The sequence below is a fragment of the Sceloporus occidentalis genome, unplaced genomic scaffold (genome assembly GCF_023333645.1).
Source record: "Sceloporus occidentalis isolate IW3139 unplaced genomic scaffold, rSceOcc1.0.p SCAF_3, whole genome shotgun sequence".
Taxonomy (NCBI): domain Eukaryota; kingdom Metazoa; phylum Chordata; class Lepidosauria; order Squamata; family Phrynosomatidae; genus Sceloporus; species Sceloporus occidentalis.
The window spans coordinates 246,532,080-246,551,884 of record NW_028316983.1 but is presented as its reverse complement, the minus strand read 5'-3'; the positions used below and the strand labels follow the sequence as shown (position 1 = coordinate 246,551,884).

The following is a 19,805-nucleotide window of genomic DNA, read 5'->3' as shown; positions in this document are numbered from 1 at the left end:
CCCCTCTCAAGCCTTGTGGGGATGCTTTGATTTCCTGCATGGCAGAATGGGGTTGGACTGGATGGCCCTTGTGGTCTCTTCCAACTCTACGATCCTATGATTCCTCCTTGCCTTTTGGGGAGGTGTAGTAGTTTGAGTATTGGACCATGACTCTGGAGACCAGGGTTCGAATCCTGACTCAGCCATGAAACCCACTGGTCACTTTTGGGGCAAGCCATGCTCTCTCGACCTCAAAGGAAGGCACCAGCAAGCCCTCCTCTGAAGAAACGTGCCCAGAAAACCGCACAATAGGTTCACCATAAGTTCAAAAAGACTTGAAGACATGCAACATAACAACAACACAACGACAAGGATGCCTGCCAGGTGACTTTTGGGCAAGTCACGCTCTCTCAGCCTCAGGTGAAGTCACTGGCAAAGCCCCCTATGAAGAAACATACCAAGAAAATGGCATGATAGAGCTGCCATAAGTTGAAAACGACTGGAAGATGCACAACAACAACAATGGCAGGTGAACAGGGTGACAAGGCTGGCGTGGGGCCACTTGGCCACCCTCAGAGGGACCAAGGATGCTCGGCCACCTTGGCACCAATAATGTCTGACAAGCCCCAGGAGGCATTGCTAGGCCTGACGGACAGCCATCTTAGGTGCAGCCAACACAAGAGCCATCTTGATGGTGCCAGTGTCGGTACTGCTACTGCCAACTCTTCGCTGCCATCTGCACCTAAGATGGCTCTCCGTCGGGCCTACTCCATCAAGGACAAGCTGCAAGCCATAGAACAGGTCAAAAGAGGCGAGTGGCAGGCCTCGGTGTGCGTCGGGATTTTGGGGTCCCTGGTGGCACCCTTCGCGGCTGGCTGAAGGATGAGATGAAGCTGCGCTGGTTCCTCAACCAGTTGGGCGGCGAGGTGGGCACCCAGTGCAAGAAGATGCGCCTGGCGAACAAGAAGATCGGCTGTGCCATCTACACTTGGTTCCTTGCCCTGTGCCAGCACGGCGTGCCCCTCTCGGGCCCTGCCATCCAGGCCCAAGTGGAAGCCTTCTCCAGGCAGATTTACAGCCCTGAGTGCACTTTTAAGGCCAGCCACAAGTGGTTCTGGTGATGGCAGAAGAGGCACGGCATCTCCAGCCAACGCATTTATGGAGAAGGGGCTGGCATTGGCAGGGGAGGTGACTCGTCTCCTAAACCTGAAGCAGAGGTTGGCTCTGCGTTCTCCGATCCTTCTCCACCCATCCTGCCACCTTCAGCCACTGACGGAGGGGGTTACAGTGATGACCAAATTTACAATGCCAACGTCACCCACTTTTATTGGAAGACGCTGCCAGGCCAAGCCTGCCTGTCACAACACCGTTCTTGCCAACAGCCTCCCTCAGCTCACCAACCACGGGTGAAAGACCGAGTCACCATCTTGCTATCTGCCAATCTAACTGGCTCCCACAAGCTGAAGCCTCTGGTAGTGGGAGACCTACAGGACCCTTCCTCTCTCCGTCACCAGGATAAGTTGCCAGCATGTTATTTTTACAGCCCTGGGGCCCAGTTTGGTCCCGCTCTTCTCCGAGATTGGTTCTTTGACCATTTTGTGCCCTGCGTTAAAAGCTTCCTGCGCTGTCACCATCTCCAGCCAAAAGCGGTGCTCCTCCTCAGCTGCCCCCTAGTGTCTGAGGAACCTTCCCAACTTCAGACTCCCGACAGCTCTGTCCGGGTTCTCCACCTTTCCATGGCGTCAGGGGCCTCCTTGGGAAGGGGAGGCCGTGTTTTGGCACCCCTTGAGCAGGGCGTGGTGGCAGCTTTCAAACAACTGTACAAGCAGGAGCTGCTACGGCTGGCTATGTCTTGCTTGGCATTGGGAAGTCTTGAAGGGTCCAAGCAAACTGGTGAGGACATCTCCCGGGACTTCCTTCATGCCTTTCTTCTCAAAGATATGCTGTGTCTAGTTGGGCTTTCTTGGGATCTCATCCCTGCTGGCTCCATCAAGAAATGCTGGCTCCTTCGTTTACGGGGTTCTTTTGAACCCCATTCCGGAGGGGACAAAGAGCCAGAGGAGGAGGAAGAGACTGCTGGTGTGGACAATCTGGCGCCCAGTGATCTTGCTCACCTGGCTGCTTTGATGTGCAAACACCTGCTGCCCGAGGAAGTGGCCAACTGGCTCCTCTTGGATGACAGCACAGATGTGGAGAAAGGAGAAGGGGGAATGGGGTCTTGCCCTTGTGGTGCAGAGTAAGAGAGGGACATGGCAGGATATGATGGTGGTGGGATGGAAGGAAACTATCCTCTAGTACCCACTGCCCAGGAAGCTATAGAAGGTTTGCAGAAGGCATTGTGCTGGCTAGAGAGCCAGAACTCCCAGCAGGTTGGACCACTGAAGGTTGTGCAGCTGCGCTCCTTCCTCACCATGGCCCAGCGACTGCAAGAGGCAGCTCCTTCCAATCCCTAGCAAGGACCAGAGTGGAGCAGCTGGATCCTTTCTAGAGTGCCTGTTACTGTTCATGCATCAATAGGGGATCCTATCCTGAACCTTTAATTATGGGGAGGTACTAATATATTCGGCATAACCAGGATATTGTTACAGGGTAATTCCTTCCCTCTCAGTTTTGTTTTTGGTTTTAAATGGGGAGCTGAAGTTCCTAAGCTTTGGTCCCATAAACACTAGTATCGTGGGGTTTGTTGCCTTCATTGCCCTTGGATGCTAATCTCCAGTTGATGGGGCAATTTTCAACTGCCTCAAAGAGTTTTTAAAATGTAGCCCTCTTAATACCAGCTAAAATCAAAGGGGCCAAGAGCAAATTATGATTTAGGAGCCAGATGAAGACTCCCTGGAGAAGCTGTTTCCCAGTTTCCAAAAAGAATGAAAGTGGCTATTTCAAATGTGGGGAGGGAATGAATGGTACAAAATCCAACTAGGATTGTCCAAAAGCAATCTTCTTATAGGGTGGTGTTCTTTGGATGTGTTTGACTACAGCTGTCACGATTCCTTAGCCATTGGAGGGCATCAGTTTGCAGAAGGGTGATGTAAAGAACTGGATGCACACTCGTGCTTGAAAAACCCACAAAAACTAAGCATTTCTGATCGTTGGCAGGCCACACTGGTTGAGGTTGGCACCAGAAAGAATGTTTCAGACAACCAGAACTCACCTCTAGTAACTTGGGTACCATTTTTGCTTCTTTAGGGTGCCTCCTCACCCCACCAAAAAAAGCACCTATGGAGCACAATATGCCTTCTAGATGCTATTTTTAGGGCTAGGAGTAGTGGCAATTGGTGGATTCCATGTCCATGGGCTGGCGAATCTGGTGGTTCACCACCTTGGATAACGCCTACAAAGTTAATTACAACCTAGTGTGAATTCATCACCTGTGTCATGGGAACCACTACTGCAAATGATTAAGAACGTGGGGTCAAGGTCTGCACAGGAACACACACCCTGAATTATCTGTATTGTTTAGATTGATTTCATGGGTCTTCCCTTGCTGGAACTGTCAATAGGATTTAGGTCTGTGTGCTATTTTTACTTGTCATTTTTGCATGGCAGATCTTTCTCCTGAATACATTCTGTGCAGGATAAAATGGGAAACTGCTTCTCTCCCAGCCCCTGTCCTTGGAATTGGTTGAAATCTAAGTCCTCTGTGATGGAGATAATCGCCAGTCTCATTTCTAAATTCAGAAGAAGCCTTCACTAAACCAAAGTGGTGGACAGAGGGTCTCTCAGCCATGGTTTTATGGCATGTATTTTAAGCATGTATAGAAAATCAGGATTGACACTTGCTGTGCTGGTGCAAAGCACTGTCAGGGGGGACAGGACCTTGCTTCTTGGGCTGTGCAATGGGGACACCAGTGTGGTCTTTGATTTCATAGAGATGGGATGAGAAACATTTGACTGTTCAAATGTTTTGGACTACAGCTCTCGCTGTCCCTTACCATGGTTTTTGCTGGCTTAGGGCTTCTGACAGTAAAAGCACAAAACATTTGGTAAAGAAAAGGTTCTCTACTCAGATACAGAATGTCCAGATGTTGAAGTGCAGCTCTCAGCAGCCCTGGCCTGCATAGGCTGCATCCACACTGCAGAAATAATATCTTGACAACACTTTCACTCCCATGGCTCAATGCTATGGGATTCTGGGAATTGTAGTTTGTTCTAGAGTCTATTTTTATAACAAACTGCCATTCCCAGAATTCCATAACATTGAGCCATTGCAGTGAAAGTGGTGTCAAGACAGATTATTTCTGCAGTGTGGATGCAGCCAGTCAGTGTTAAGGAATGCTTGAGGTTATAGTCTGACAACATCTGGAGGGCAACATGTAAGTAAATAATAAAAAATGAATATCTGGCATAGAACATCAGACTTTCCTTTTCCTAAGGATTACCACCCTATTTACTGTTTCTTGTAGAGTCTCTTTCCCCTTCTGTCTTTCTGAAGCACAACCCTTCTCCATCAGCTCAAGATGAGCAAGATAATACATTATGGTTGTCTTTTCCATTGAATCACGTCATCTCACAGTATGAAAATAGCCCCCGTTGAGTCATTTGGGCTTCTCCAGACCTCTGACAAAGAGTGCTGTTTTGAAAGGTTTGTGTTTGTATTTCTCTCATCAGTTAAACTTGTGGCAGGCAATCCTTTATGGTAGTTACAAATGCATAACCTAGAGTGTTGTGAGTATTACATATTTGTGATCCCCACGTAACCCCTATTTTAGGGGCTTTGTAGGTACCATAAAAGTCCATCCTGCAGTCCCCATTTACTGAAAAGCAGCTGCTTCAAGTTCAAAAATGATCTTTGCTGCAAGGAGGAATTGCAACAGGGAAACAGACTCCCATCGCTCACAGCGGCTGCTTTTCAGTAAGTGGGGACTGATGAGGGTGGGCCAGGATTCACAACTGGGTTCACAACTATGCTGCTTATGCATACCTATTTCCCATACAGGATAAAACTAGGAGCCTGCCTCTTAAGACCAATTCCTAGACCTTGGAAAGCAAACACTACCTCTCACACACACACACACCCCGTGCGGCTACCACAGTTCTCAGAAATGTCTCAAGCAGCATGGACATGCTGATTCTGGGAGCTATAGCTGAAGAAAGAGCAGTGCTCCCTGTCTCTGCAAACTCATATGCTGTTACTGAGTTTTCAGTGTGCTCAGTCAGCAAGTCTGAGGTTCACCAATAAAGTACACATTCGGAATTTGTTTTTCTGCATGCATTCCTTTGCTGCTCAGTAGCACTACCTTTAGATTTAGAACTGCAGTGTCCTTTGAAAAAGGAAACCATAGAACTGGGAAAAGTTTGTTTAGGCTTCTACACTTAAGTGAATTCTCATGCATACATTTGGAAAACAATTTAATGTTGTTTAATGAGATGAAGGAAACTCATAGTGTGATGAAACTGGAAGAACTGGAATGCTTAATAACAAGGAGCTAATGTGGGCCCTTCACTCTCTGAGAAATAAGTGGGCATTTCTGTGCTAAACTAGGCAGACAAGATGCTGCTAGTAACCAAAAGCGCCCACTTATTGTGTGCCTGCATGGGGTCAGATCACCTGCCTCAGGCTGTTTTCCATAGGAAATTATGGTAGAGATGGTTCTTGTTCCTGATGTATAATATTTGAAGGCCCAACGGCTTCATGTGAGCCATGAAGGTAAGGCCGATTGACAATAAGGCCATTCCATGTCCAGATGAATGTCTGCCCTCCTGGGCAAAAGTGGGACCTCCTTCAGCCACAAAGCTCTGCTGTGGCCACCTGCCCTGCTACCGCTTGCCCAGTTCGCGGGCCCGGCTGGTGGCTGCTTCCACTGCATTCATGACAGTCGCACGAAGAGACCCTTTCTCCAGCTCATGCAAAGCATGGATTGTGGTGCCCCCCGGCGTGCAAACAGCACTCCTCAGGACTGCTGGGTGCTCCCCTGTTTCCAGGATCATTTTGGCTGCTCCCTGGAAGGAGAGGAAAGACAAAAGAAGGTTTGCAGGGCTGCAGCGAGTAGCATATGGAGCTCTGGATTTTAATGTGAGAAACCCATGTTCAGATCCTCTGCTCAGCCAATGGAGCCCAATGGGTTTCATATGATCATTATGGCATAATGCAGCGGGCCATTAGTATTCTCTGGGATTTGGACCCCCCCCCCCCATAGATTTCAAAATCCATAAATGCTCAAGTCCCATTACATGCAAGAGTGTAGTAAAAAGGTGTCTTCTTATATACAATGGCAAAATGAGGGTTTGCTTTTGGGGGAAAATTTGCAATATTTTCAATCCATGGATGGTGTAATTTGTGGATGAGGAACCCGTGGATACAGATGGCCAACTGAACACGTATACCTCAGTTAACCAAGTAGATCTGTTCCTGGGCATTACTACTTTAGCAGAAAATTTGGTACTAAAGACAGAAATAACATGGAAAGAACTGGGAGAGACTCCAGCACCACACACACAAAAAAGCATTTCAATACGTTTCAGGAAACTTTGTGCAAAACTGATGATATGAACACATGAAATGAAACAACCAGGTCAGGCAAGCCTTGCAAAGTATGACAGAAACATTCTGAACCTTTCACACATTATTTGAGGGTTTCTTCCAAAATGCATCCAGGGATGCCTCTCTCTTTCATCAGTCTCCATTTTCTTATCATTTCACCTTTGTGTAGTTTTGTGAGATACTACATATTCCAGAATTTGTAGTCTCTCACAAAGGCTTTGTCAGAGGCATTGGCTCCATCAACACTGCAGAATAGATGCAAGTTGACACCACTTTAACTGCCATGGCTCAATGTATGGAATCTGAGGGCTTGTAGTTTTGCTGGGGCATTAAGGCTTTCTGTCAGAAGAGAAATTTCTCACAAAATCTCAGAATTCCACAGCACTGATTCAGGGCAGCTAAAGAGGTGTCAAGCCATTAATTCTGCAGAGTGGCAGCAGCCTTTGTTAACTGAGGTATGCCTGTCTTTTGACTGTTTAGCTGACCTGATCATTATAAGTCAGGTTGGTTTGATCATTAGCTAGCATAAGCTTTGGAGACCTGCATTTTTTGAAATATCTGCAAGTTAATTTTAAGTTTGTTCTCTCTGATACAAGATTATACCAATATTTCTTCTCCAAAAATGCACTGGGCTAGTCTCAGTCTCTTTTTGAATGTTGCCAAAGTTTTTTATGGAGGTGGTGGAGCAGTGGTTAAATGCCTGTACTGAGCCACTCCCTCAAAACCATAAGGTTGCGAGTTCAATACCAGCGAAAGGGCTCAAGCTTGACTCAGGCTTGCATCCTTCTGAGAAGGTGGCTAAAATGAGTACCCAGATTGTTGGAGGCAATTAACTTACAGTTGTAAACCACTTAGACACTTTTAGTTCAGTATGAAGCGGTATATAAATGAAGCTGTTTGTACAAAGTGACAAGGAACAGATAACCTCAGGTGTTGCAAAGGGGGATGAATCTGACCCAGAATGGACAGGGGTGACATTTGAGGGATGGAATTCATATCAGAAACTGGGCTAGAAGCACCACTTGAGCATCTTACCAAGAGAGTCTGAGCGGCAATCCTGTTGGCCATGGGTCCTGGCATCCCCATCTTCACAGCACCTTCTGCCAGTGCTTCGGCAAACATGTATACCTGGGATATAGTGAGAAATAATAAATAATAATAAAATATTATTATTAAAGACATGGAAGAGAAAAGAGGTCAGTATCCTAGAAACCTAGAATTGGAAGAGGCCATCAGATCTAACCCCCTGCTCAGTGCAAGATCTCCAGCTAGAGCATCCCCCATCCAGACTCATTTTGAAGATATCCAGAGAAGGAGACACTCCCCCCCCCCACACCTCTCTAGGTAACTGGTGAACCCCTCCCCTCTCATTGTCAAGACGTTCCTTTTAATGTGCAACCGAAATCTGCCCTCCTATAACTTAAAACCATTAGGCTTAGCCATCTTGAATTTTGGTAGAAAGGTGTCATATTAATCCAAATAATTAAATACGTAAATCTACACTGCAAAATTAATGCAGTTTGATATTGCTTTAGCTGCCATGGCTCAATGCTATGGGATTCTGGGATTTATAGTTTTATGAGATTTGCCTCCTCTGCCAGAGAGCTGTGGTGCCACAACAAATTACAAATCCCAGGATTCCACAGCATTAAGCCATAGCAGTTAAAGCATTTGCATTAATTCTACAGTGTAGATACAGACCTAGTTTTACCTTCTGGGGTAGCAGAGAACAAACCCTGGAGCCCTGGTGGCGCAGTGGTTAAATGCCTGTACTGCAGCCATTCGCTCAAAACCACAAGGTTGTGAGTTCAAGACCAGCAAAAGGCCCCAAGCTCGACTCAGGCTTGCATCCTTCCGAGGAGGTGGCTAAAATGAGTACCCAGACTGTTGGGGGCAAATTAGCTTACTTGCTAATTAGCTTACTTGCTGTTCACCGCTATGATCTTTGGAATAGCGGTATATAAAAAAACAAAACAAAACAAAAAACCAAACCTGCAGCCTCCACTTTGTGACAATAGTGCAACAGTGCAATCGTATACCTTCAATCTTTTCATCAGGCTGAATATTCCCAGGTGTTTTAACCCTTGGTCTAGGCCAGTGATTCCCAAACTTTGCTCCTCCAGGTGTTTGGGACTTCAATTCCCAGAAGCCCTTGAAAGCTTGACCAGCAGTCAGGAATTCTGGAAGCTAAAGTCCAAAACAACTAGAGGACCAAAGTTTGGGAATCCTCGTCTAGGCAAACACAGAGGGATGTGGGTTCTAGCAATCCCTTGGCCTCTTCCCTCCATTTCCAAGAATTGTAGGAGACTAACAGAAGACCCAAGAGGAAAATAAGCACTCACATAGGCCACTCCACTGCCGCTCAAGCCAGCATGGATGTCGATATATGACTCTGGAGCCTCTTCGCACAGCCCAGAAGGAGACAGGAGCATCTTCAAAAGGTCCACCTCATTCTCCCCAACGCAGCTGCCCCGAGCCAGAATGATAGCGCCCGACTGGACCATGCAGGGAAGGTTGGGCATGATCCGCAACACCTTGGTCCCAGCAGGAAGATGCTGTGGGAGCCATAGAGGGAAATGTTGCCTGTTATATATGTTCGATACAAGATTTGCTGAGAGAGAATGGGCTAGAACTAGTTTGGAATGAAACAAAATGAATGGATAATCTCACTTTCAAGATCTTGTAGGAACAACTCAGAGGGATTTGGCTCAAGCCAAAACATTCCATCGAGATTTGCTACATTCAGGGCACGCCATGTTATTTTGGGGCAAGATTATTCTTATGGTGCTAGGTTTTATATTAGAATATTACTTTTTCTTGCAATATTATTCTGAGAGCCAACATGGAGTAGTGGTTTGAGCACTGGACTACAACTCTGGAGACCATTCTGACTTGGAAACTCACTGGAAGACCTTAGGCAAGCCACAGCCTCAGCGTGGGACAAAAATATTTCCCCCCAAAATTGTCCAAAGTCTTCTGAGAATCCAATATGGCCCTTAGACCCTTTTCAACCTAGATGATTCTAGGTATGCACTGAAGCTGGGTCCTCACATTTTGTTGTTTTGTGCCTTCAAATTGTTTCCAACTTATGGTGAAACGATCATGGGGTTTCTTTGGCAAGAGTTGTTCACGGAGGTGGTTGCCTTTGCCTCCCTCTGAGGATGAGAATGTGTGATTTGCCCATGGTCACCCAGTGGGTTTCCATGCCCAAGTTCTCCAGAGCCATAGTCCAATGTTCAAAATCACTTTATTATTTATTAGACTATTTATAGTCCATTCTCTATCCAAGTATCATAGGGTGGTATCCAATAAAATCAATTTAAATCTTTAAGAATAATTTAAACAGATCAACAGGTACAACTAACTGAAAAGTTAAGACAGTTTAATAACATCATTTAAAACAATGCAAATATGCAAATTTGGAGGAAAACAGTTACTGTATGTTAGGTTAAAAAACTGACCCAAAAAATCCTGAGTCAACTTATCCATGGGTCAATGTAAGTACTGTGCTTTAACTCTCTCTCTCTCTCTCACACACACACACACCACATCCCCTGGTGAAAAGGAAGAGTTTCATCTGCCCTGGAGGCACTTGACCCCCTTCTAGTCTCTCATGCATCCAGCCCTTACTATGAGCACAAATAGTTATGCCTGCTGGAAGTTCGTTCTTTGGCATTGTTTTCCTTTGCTTCATCCTTGACATCTTTCATTACATCACCCTAAGTTTTACCCTCAACTTATCCATGGGTCATATCCAAATCCATAATTTTGGCCCCAAAACCTGCCCTCAACTTTTATATGAGGTCAGCGTAAAGTCGAGTATATACAGTACTAGTATGCCCCTATGGTTTTGGTAAAAAGCTATGCTTTTACTTGCTGCTGGAAGAACATCAGTGTTGGCACCGGTCAGACTATTCCACAACTGGGGAGTCACAGCAGAGAAGGTCCTGTTTCCACATCCTTAGACAGTGTATTGCCACTGCTGGTGGGATGCAGAGGAGCCCCCTCACTACAGCTCATGTGTTCCTCCAGTGAGCTGAAGCCCCGCAAGCACCAAGTATGAACCTCACTAAAACTCCCCCACTTCTACAAAATGGACCCCTGCTCTGGGTCCTGATGTTCCAGGAACCCACCTCTTCTAGGGTCTGGAGCGTGACTCCAGCAGCCATGGAAATGACAACATGTTTGGAGTTGACAGCCGGGGCAATTTCTTTCAGAACAGCAGGGAGGATGTGAGGCTTGGTAGCCAGGAAGATGAAGGTACAGTTTTGCAGCACTTCCAGGTTAGAGTGTGTTGTCTTGCAGGAGAGGCTCTTCTTGCCAAAAGAGAGAGCAGAAGAAAAGATCAGAAAAAAAGCAGGGAACAACATGGCAAAACTCATCAGCATTACAGATTGAGCAGAAAATCCAAAATCTGAAGTGCTCCAAAATCCAAAACTTTTTGAGTGCTGACATGATGCTTCGAGATTTCAAAATATTTTTGATTTTTGGAATACAAGTAACATCGTATTCGTGAGGCTGGAGAGAGATGCAAGGATCTGTGAAATGGAGGGAGGTGTGGATTTGTGCCAAGCACTACACTTGGATTCCTTTCACTTCACAGATCCTTGTTTCTCCAGCCTTGCAAGTAGAGTAGAAATTGAGTCTCCCTTATCTGAAATGGTTGGGAACAGAAATGTTTGGGATTTTTTGCAATACCTCCATTTGCGCATACATACATAATGAGGTATCTTGGAGATGAGACCCAAGTCTAAATGCAAAATATATTTATGTTTCATATACACATAGCCTGAAGGTAATTTTATACAAAATATTTTTAATAATTTTGTGTACAAAACAAGTTTGTGGATACTGAACCACCAGAAAACAAAGGCGTCACTATCTCAGCCACCCATTAAAGATGTTAATCCAACGTTCAAAACACTTCTGGTCACAAGCATTTCAGATAAGGGATACTTAACCTGAACTTTCACAACGGCTTCAGCCAAGGAGCCAGCTCAAAATTTTCTGATACTCAGGATAGTTTTTAAGGCAGTCATGGGCAACTGCCAGGAGTTAAAAGGTGCATGGTGCCCCCAAACTTTTTGGGTGGGTGCATACCCTACCTCCCATCTCTTAAGCATCTCCTTTGCCTCCAAATACCCACAGGGAATGTGTGGGCTATTTGTGGTCTAATTTCCACCCCACAGCTCAGGGCCGTCTAAAACCCAGAGCAGAGTCACAAGCTCTCTGGCGTGGGACTACAAGCTGCCACTATGAGCAACCAAGATGGTGGTGTTTCATATGGCCTGTGGTCCTTATTTCTTTTAACTGTTTGTGCATGTTTTAGACAGATTTTTTAAAAGAATGTTTTAATCTGTTTTAAAGAAAGTTTTTTAATCTGTTGTGCATCATCTTGGGAACACTGGTTGACTGAGGCTGCATAGACACTGCAGAATTAATGCAGTTTGACATTGCTTCAACTGCCAAAGCCCAATGCTATGGAATTTTGGGATTTGTAGTTTTGTGAGACATTTCATCTCCATAGGCCTCACTTTTTGGCCCTTCACATACCTGGAACTTGTCCAAATTCCTGTTGGATGGAGCACTGGCAAAGATATTCACTGCTTGGACATCTCCTGAAGAGGAAATAAGGAGAAAGAAAGGATCACTGACTACAGAATACATTGTTCAGATACACAACTTGCAGGGGAGAAAAAAACCACTTATCACCACACTTCCAATTATCTAAATCATATCTGACTTCTAAATTTCTAAACAGCTTCTGTTAAAAGGTAAGTTAGAAGCTATGACTTCTGCAATACAGCAATAAAATCCAAGTAAATTTTAAAAATAGACCATAAGTAGCTCCACCAAACTCTCTTCTCAACTGGAACATTTGCTTTTTATTTAGCATGCCACTGGTATGGTTAAATTGAGGCAAGTTTCAGCTTTGAGCCAATTCCAGAGGATACACGCCACAACAGAGAAGACCTTTCCAGTCTTCACTGTTTGGAGGAAGATACCCAAATCATGCTTCTGCTGCCTTTAAAAAACATGGATAATGAATCATCTGCTAAAGAAACTCTCTGGACCCCAACATACTGAACAATTACCCTCCGGTCTCCAATATTGCGTTTTTGGATATGGTACTGGTGATCGGGCGCGTGATGGTAATCCAACTCCAGGACTTCTTAGATGAGAGGTCTTATCTCGATGGGTTTTAACCTGGTTTTCAACTTGATCCTGGGATAGGAACATCCTCAGTCGCCCTCCTGGATGTTCTACGTCTGTAACTGCACCAGAAGAGTGTGTCTCTGGCTGTTCCACTTGACTTCTCAACAGCTTTCGGGGCGACCGACCATGGCAACCTTCAAAGTTGTCTTGCTGGAATGGGGCTTCTGGGGACCGCGATAAAGTAGTTCGGATTCTTCCTGGAGGGAAGATTCCAGAAGGTAGTACTGGAAGGGGATTCTTGCTTGACACAGTCAACCTTGGGTGTCCCACAACCATCTCTATTGTCCCTTGTGCTATTTAACGCCTACATGACACTTTTGCAAGAGACTACCCAGGCGTACAGAGCTGCCCGTCACCAACATGCAGATGAGAGACTGTTCTAGATCCCTTATCACTTCAGTCCAGGGAAGCTGTAGAGACTCTGAACCAAGGTCAGTGGTGGGCTGGATGAGGCCAAGCAAGCCAAAATTCAAGTCAAGAGAAGAGGTGCTCTTTGAAAGAGACAGGCCAACTTGGAGATAAGGTGCCCAGCCTACTCTGGACAGGACTGGACTTCTTTTGAAAGTCTATGCGCACAATTCTGAACTGAGGTTTTGTAGCATAAGTGGAATGGTGCACTGATCATTCTACACAACTCTTTATGTTCAATGGCAACTTTGTGCAACCAAATGCACAACCAATAAATGTATACATATATGGGGCATAGTGAAGGGGTCTCAAAATTTAATGGAGGGGAAGGGTTGCTGGGAATCTAAAAATGTCTGCGGGGCACATATTGAACTCCTTGGGATGCTATATTGTTTTAATGTATTTTAGATATTTTTATCTTCTTTTCAAATTTTATTGCAGTAGTTTAATATTATTTTAATGTATTATTTTTGTATCTTTTTAACTGTATTGTTTTTAATGTTGTAAGCCGCCCTGAGTCCCAGTCCTGGGAAAAGGACGGGATATAAATAAATATAATAAATAAATAAAGAACGTCCTGACAATAAGGGCTATTCGACAGTGGAACACACTCCTTTGGAGTGTGATGGTCTCCTTCCTTGGAGGTCTTTAAACAGAGGCTGGATGGCCATCTGTCTCAGGGGATGCTATGACTGAGAGTTCCTGCATTTATTTATTCATTTTTATGGTATTTATACCCCGCTCTTCAGCCCTAAAAGCTATCAGAGTGGCTTACAATGATTATTTTCAATTAGATGGTTCCCTGACCTCAGGTTTGGTTGGACTGGATGGCCCTTGGGGTCTCTTCCAACTCTCTGATTCTATGAAAGATGGCCCACTGATGCTCTTTCTCCATCCCTGTTTTAGGGGCTCTTTGGAAGAAAGTAATCTTGTATACTATACACTCCCAAGATACTACCTTGGTCAGTATTAGGGATGGTAAATCTCGACATCTCCAAGCCCCAACAGATGTTGAGAACAATAAAGCAGGAGGTTCGAGACACTCAGGCGTTCACAAACACATAATGATGGGAAACTGCACAGCTTTTTCACAAAATCTGTACAGCTTCCCCAGAAAACTGTATACTGCAATTTTCTGGAGACTGTGCCGCTCCTCCTTGGAACTGCACAGCCTTCCCTGAAAACTCTGCAGCTTTCAGTATAGAAAGAACTATTTTCAGGAACCGCATGCAACCAAAATGTTTTTGCTCAAAATCTGCAGTGTTGCACAACAAAACCACGCAGTGGCTATTTTTATGCAACACTGGTGATTTTGCACAACATTTTGGTTGTTGTGCAACATTGCTGTTTTTAATGATAAAAACAGCAATGCTGCTCCACAAAAATGTCGCAGAACAAAACCACGATGTGGCTGCAGCTTCAGTCGGCCAGAGTTTCTTTTCCTATTGAATAACATTTGGGTTCTTTCAACTTTCAAACCGGCAAAGGCTGCCACCATGACATCAAATGCTTCACCATGTTCTTTTTTTCCATATGGGGACACAGTGTGCAATTTAGCCAACATTTTGCATTTCCCCCAGGATATAATAAAAAACAATGTAAATGGGTGATACTCCCCACACTTCAGGAAACTGTGCAGTTTTCCATGCATAATAAAAGAAGAATGAGCGTAGGTTTTGACTGGAAAGATACACAGTTTATGTTTGCTGAGTACAAAAAAATTTCTCACAAATTGTGGGAATTTTCATGTGCCATTTTCCTCCCACCCACTTTTCTGGATGGGTCGGAAACTCCAAATTCAGCCCCGGTCAGGAAATCGATGAATTTCCGTTCCTTCCCTGGTGAATGCACAAAAGAGGCTTTGCTGGTGGTTGCAATCCTCTTTCTCTTTTTAAAGATGGTTTGTAAACTATAACCTGTTGAGAAAGTTCCCACAAAGGTTTCCCCCAAGACCATGCCTGAAGATGATTCTTCTCCCTTTGCTCTGTGCCAGTTGCGCCAGTGGCCAGTCTTATTTCCAGGTGAAATGCAAAGCCCTGGGTATCGCTATTAAAGCACTAAATGGCTCAAGAAAAATACAGTCGTCCCTCCATCGCCACTAATTCTTCATCCACGGATTCAACAATCCACAGCTTGAAAATACTAAAAAAAAATGTAAATTCCAAAAAGTTTTTGCCGTTTGATATAAGGGACACCATTTTATTATGCCAGCTCATTTATTTTGAATATCCCTCTTTTTTTGACCTAAAAAGTCCATAATTAAGGCGACAAATCAGAGTGACTTGTGTGCCATTACAAAGAATGTTTCTTCATACAATTTACAGATCAAATTGGATACAAGAGGCAGGATTTAGTTGGGGTTTTTGTTGTTGTTGTGCATAGAATAATGTGGGCTTTGTTGCTAACTGCCATTAAATTAGTGCCCATTTATGCCAACTGCATGAATAAGAGACATCTAAGAAAATGCATCTGAGGAAGTAGACTGAAGTCTAGGAAAGCTCATGCTGCCAATTTCTTTCTTTCAGTGAGTCTCAAAGGTGCTACAAGATCTCTCTATGTACAGACATCCAAGGCGTTCTGTTATGAACAGCCCTGCTCAGGTCTGGCGAGGAAAAAACCACAGATTAGTATATTTCCACGAACAACAGAAATTTTCCACAATGGGTGTAAAGCCATAAAAAGCTCAGATGCGCCCAGAAGCCAAACTTTCCCCAATATGTTTTTCTAGCACAATTTATAGCACCTATCTGCCCAATTTTTCCAGGAAGAGCTCTGTTTGTTTCCAGGGGTATACTCTGAAACAAATGAGGATGTCTCTGAATTAAGGTTTTAAGACTTCTCCCCCCCAAAAATGAAACACTCAATTCTATGGGTGACCTTAAAAAGTGGGAACAAACATTTGCAAAGAGAAAAACCAATGTAGAGTCAGTAAAAATAAGACATTGTTTACTTATCTCTGTGAGGTTTCTCTCATTCATTCACTTTCCCTTATGCACTTCCTTTTTTACAGACTGAAAATTGTGTCATATCTGAAATGGCCCTGGGAAACGTCTCCAGGAAAGTCTTTCAAAGATCCACAGGCAGATTTAAAATGCCTTCGCTTGTCTCTCAAAAGCCTTTCCACAGAAGGTATATTTGACAAGTTAAGACAAATGTTTACCTTCCACCTTTCTGTCCTATTCTATTTGCATTGTTAATAAAGTGGGCCCTTTTTATCTGCTGGGGTTCGGTTCCAAAATCTGTGGATGCTCAAATCCCATTAACTACAATGGCATAGTAAAATGGTGTCCCTTATATAAAATGGCAACGTCAAGGTTTGCTATTTGGAATTTATACTTTTTTGTTGTTGAAAATTTGAAGCCATGGATGCTTGAATTCGTGGATAAAGAATCTCTGAATACAGAAGGCTGACTGTACTGTTTTCCAAAATGTGGTCTAATATTCCAAAATGTGTAAAAGAACTCACTACCTTCTTTTCACATCACACAGTTACAGCACTTTGATCCTACTTTAGGTGACATGGTTTGCCTTTGCCTTCCTCTGAGAAAGCGCAACTTGCCCATAGTCACCTAGTAGGTTTCCATCCCTGAGCAAGGATTCGAACCCTTGTTCTGGCCCTACATAAACATTTCCGGCATGCCTTTCGGAGGGTCTCCCATCCAAGCCCAACCCATTTAAGCTTCCAGACACAGTCAGGGGTATTCAGGTTGTTATGATGGTATCTATACACCTTGCACTGGCAAGGCATATAGCTGCCGCACCTCTTCTCAAGGCATAGAAATTTCCCTTACGAAACAGTTTACCCCGCTCACCTTCCTAGATTGTCTGCCTCATTAATTTATTTAAACTAACCAAGCCAAGGATTGAGCCACACTGGATTAGAGCAAAGGTCTGTTTTGTCCAGTCCTGCATTCTGACCAATGTCAAGACTCTGACCCAAAGGCCCAGACCTCGGCAATGGTGCTTTGTAAAATGATCAGGCCCCAGCATTTGCCAACAAACATGGCAAGTGTGAAGTTTGGAATTGTAGTATGAAAATAGTATGGTTTGCAAACTCTGGCACTCGGCTTATCTAGACGTGCCCCGAGTCCTGAATCCTTCCCATTTCTTGCAGTCTTATAGAGAAACAAGTGCCTCCACTTTGTCTAATAGGATTTCTTCCCCAGAAGGGCTTTAAGGAACTGTAGCCTCAAACTGTAGCCAAATTACTCTTGTTGGACTACCAATCCCAGAATCCTCCAGACAGAGGCCATGCTGGGAGCTGTAGTCCAACATTACTTTCACACCCTGGTTTTGTTTTTGTGTGCCTTCAAGTCATTTCTGACTTATGGCGATCCTAAGGCAAACTTGAGAGTCAGTTGTGGCATAGCAGTTTGAGTGTTGGACTATGACTCTGGAGACCAGGGTTCGATGCCCAGCTTGGCCATGAAACCCAATAGGTGACCTTGGGGAAGTCACACTCTCTCAGCCTCAGGGGAAGGCAATGGCAAACCTTAGGGTCACCGTTAAGTTGGAAACAAATTGAAGGCACACAACAACACCTAGCATCGGAGATTTTGGCAAACTTAGCCTTGTTGGGCTGCCAATCCCAGAATCCTCCAGCCAGCGGCCATGCTGGGATATGTAGTCCAATATTACTTTCCCACACCCTTCTGTTGTTGTATGCCTTCTAGTCATTTCTGACTTCTGGTGGCCCTATGAGATATTCTATGCCTTATGTGCCCCATCCTAAGGGTTTCTTGGCAAGATCTGTCCAGATGAGGTTTGCCCTTGCCTTCCTTTGAGGCCGAGAGAGTATGACTTGCCCAATGTCAGCCCAGTGGATTTCCATGGCTGAGCAGGGATTCGAACCCTAGTCCCCCAGAATCTAGTTCTCAGAAAGGGATCGGATTCAGGCTCAGAGAAGGAGAGGCTTGGACTCTGCTGATAGGAGGGCATTTAATGGGTTTGTTTTCCCTAGAATGTACTCCTCTGGAAGGGTTTCTTTTATTCTATTCATTTTAATCGATTATATGTACAGTGCTGTGTGAATTTACAGCGCTTTAGAAAGAAGGCTAAACAACAACAACAACAACAACATCAGCATATTGTATTTTACCGGCTGCGGGTCTTATGCATTTTCTTTTAAAACTGAACCTTGAAGCACGGAGAGCCTCCAGGAAAGGCGGATTCATTATGAAAACGGTGTACTATGGTTTATTTCGTTCTTATTCCGCCTCTGTCCAGGAAAAGGGACCCAGAGAGAGACACTTAGAAAGCTTGACAACAGACATGTCAACACAATGAAAAGAATCCAGTGGAAACAGTACAAAATTGACATTTAAAAACCCACTCTTATGATCATTGAGCCCAGGGTCTATGCACCAAGGAGGCGGGGTGATGGGACTTGTAGTCCACAATGGTTTTTCTTCCCCACTCTCTTCTTTTGCTTCTCCTCGATACGAATATGATCGTTACTATCGTTATTATCATGGTATTTTGGATTTTAACGGGTTGAGCTTTGAGGAGAAGCAGGAAAGAAATACAATTCATCATCATCATCATCATCATCATCATGATATAACCCAGGGCCTGGGGCACCAGTGTGGGGATGCTGGGACTTGTAGTCCAACTTCTTCCACTCTGGGGGGGATTGAGGGAGAAGAAAATCCCCCTGCAAGGCCTGCCCCCCTCGGGCCCTGTCCCCATGCCCTCCTTCCTCACCCGCCAGGAGCATGGCCTGGGCCACCGCGCTGGCCATCCTCCCTGCGCCGATGAAGCCCACTCTCAGCTCCCGCAGCTTCTCCATCTTCCAAGGGTCCTCCTTCTATGCTCCACCTGCTCCCTGGGTGGTCTGCCCCATTCATACCTTTCCTTCCTAGACCACGCCCCTCCCTTTCAGCCGGCAAGCCAATCGGAGCCACTCTTTCTCTCCCGTTCCTCCAACGAAAGCGAAAGCGACGCTGATTGGCTAGGGCGCGAGCCCCGCTCCATGCTTATTGGTGGATTGCCGTCCGTTCGTTTTTTTCTCCTCCGCCTCTCCGTTCCAAACGCCCCCTTCCTCGCCTGCTTGCCTGGGATTGGTCGGCGTCCAGCTGCGGATTGGCCGAGCCGTCTGTGACGTCACAGGGGAGTTTTTATGAATGGTTTGGTGGCTGCCTCGCCCGGGAAGGTTTGAAATGCGGGTTTTGGGAGGCTCCTTCAAGGAAGAGCTGCTGCTGCTGCTGCTTCTGGACTGGTAGGTACTTAACAACAACAACAACAACAACAACAACACTTGAGCCTTGCTTCCCACCTCCTTAGGGATGGAAGAGGAACCTGTGTCCATTTGGTATTTATATATATATATATATATATATATATTCCCAAATTAAAATCTTCTCCAAAATAAAAAAAATGTGAATTAAAAATAAAAATATTAAAATTTCCAAATTAAAATTCCCCCAAAATTTAAAAATGCAAATTAAAATTTAAAAAAATTATGTTCCAATTTTTTTAAAATCCCCAAATTAAAACCCAAGCTTCCGAAGTCGGCAAGGAGTTGAAGCTCCGTGGCGTATTCCGCATTTTGGTCGGCCGATAAAGGTATCACCGCGGTAAAACCAATTTTATTCTTCTTCAGTTTGGGCTGAATCCGCAGGCTTTACCTCTCTACACCAACAAAATGTTCCTGATGCAAAAACACAGAGAAGCGGACTTTAAATTTCCTGGACTTTGAAAATCTCCCAATTGCGGCATGTAA

At 44.8% G+C, this 19,805-nt stretch overlaps 1 protein-coding gene across 4 annotated transcripts; it reads right to left on the bottom strand.

The window, feature by feature from the left end:
• Positions 1-5,350: 5,350 nt before the first annotated feature.
• On the bottom strand, positions 5,351-18,927 carry LOC149317725 (pyrroline-5-carboxylate reductase 3-like). Of its 4 annotated transcripts, none has more exons than XM_089518082.1 (6): positions 18,788-18,927; positions 12,014-12,078; positions 10,594-10,776; positions 8,803-9,015; positions 7,496-7,588; positions 5,351-5,919 (listed from the first exon to the last, which is right to left on the bottom strand). In XM_089518082.1, the coding sequence occupies exons 1-6, from the start codon at positions 18,870-18,872 to the stop codon at positions 5,737-5,739; spliced, it is 822 nt and encodes a 273-aa protein (XP_089374208.1). In that variant the 5' UTR covers positions 18,873-18,927; the 3' UTR covers positions 5,351-5,736. The 4 variants fall into 4 exon arrangements, with proteins under 4 accessions (XP_089374208.1, XP_089374209.1, XP_089374206.1 ...); XM_089518083.1 differs by having other exon boundaries at positions 10,594-10,773; XM_089518080.1 differs by lacking the exon at positions 18,788-18,927 and adding an exon at positions 12,556-12,757.
• Positions 18,928-19,805: the final 878 nt, after the last annotated feature.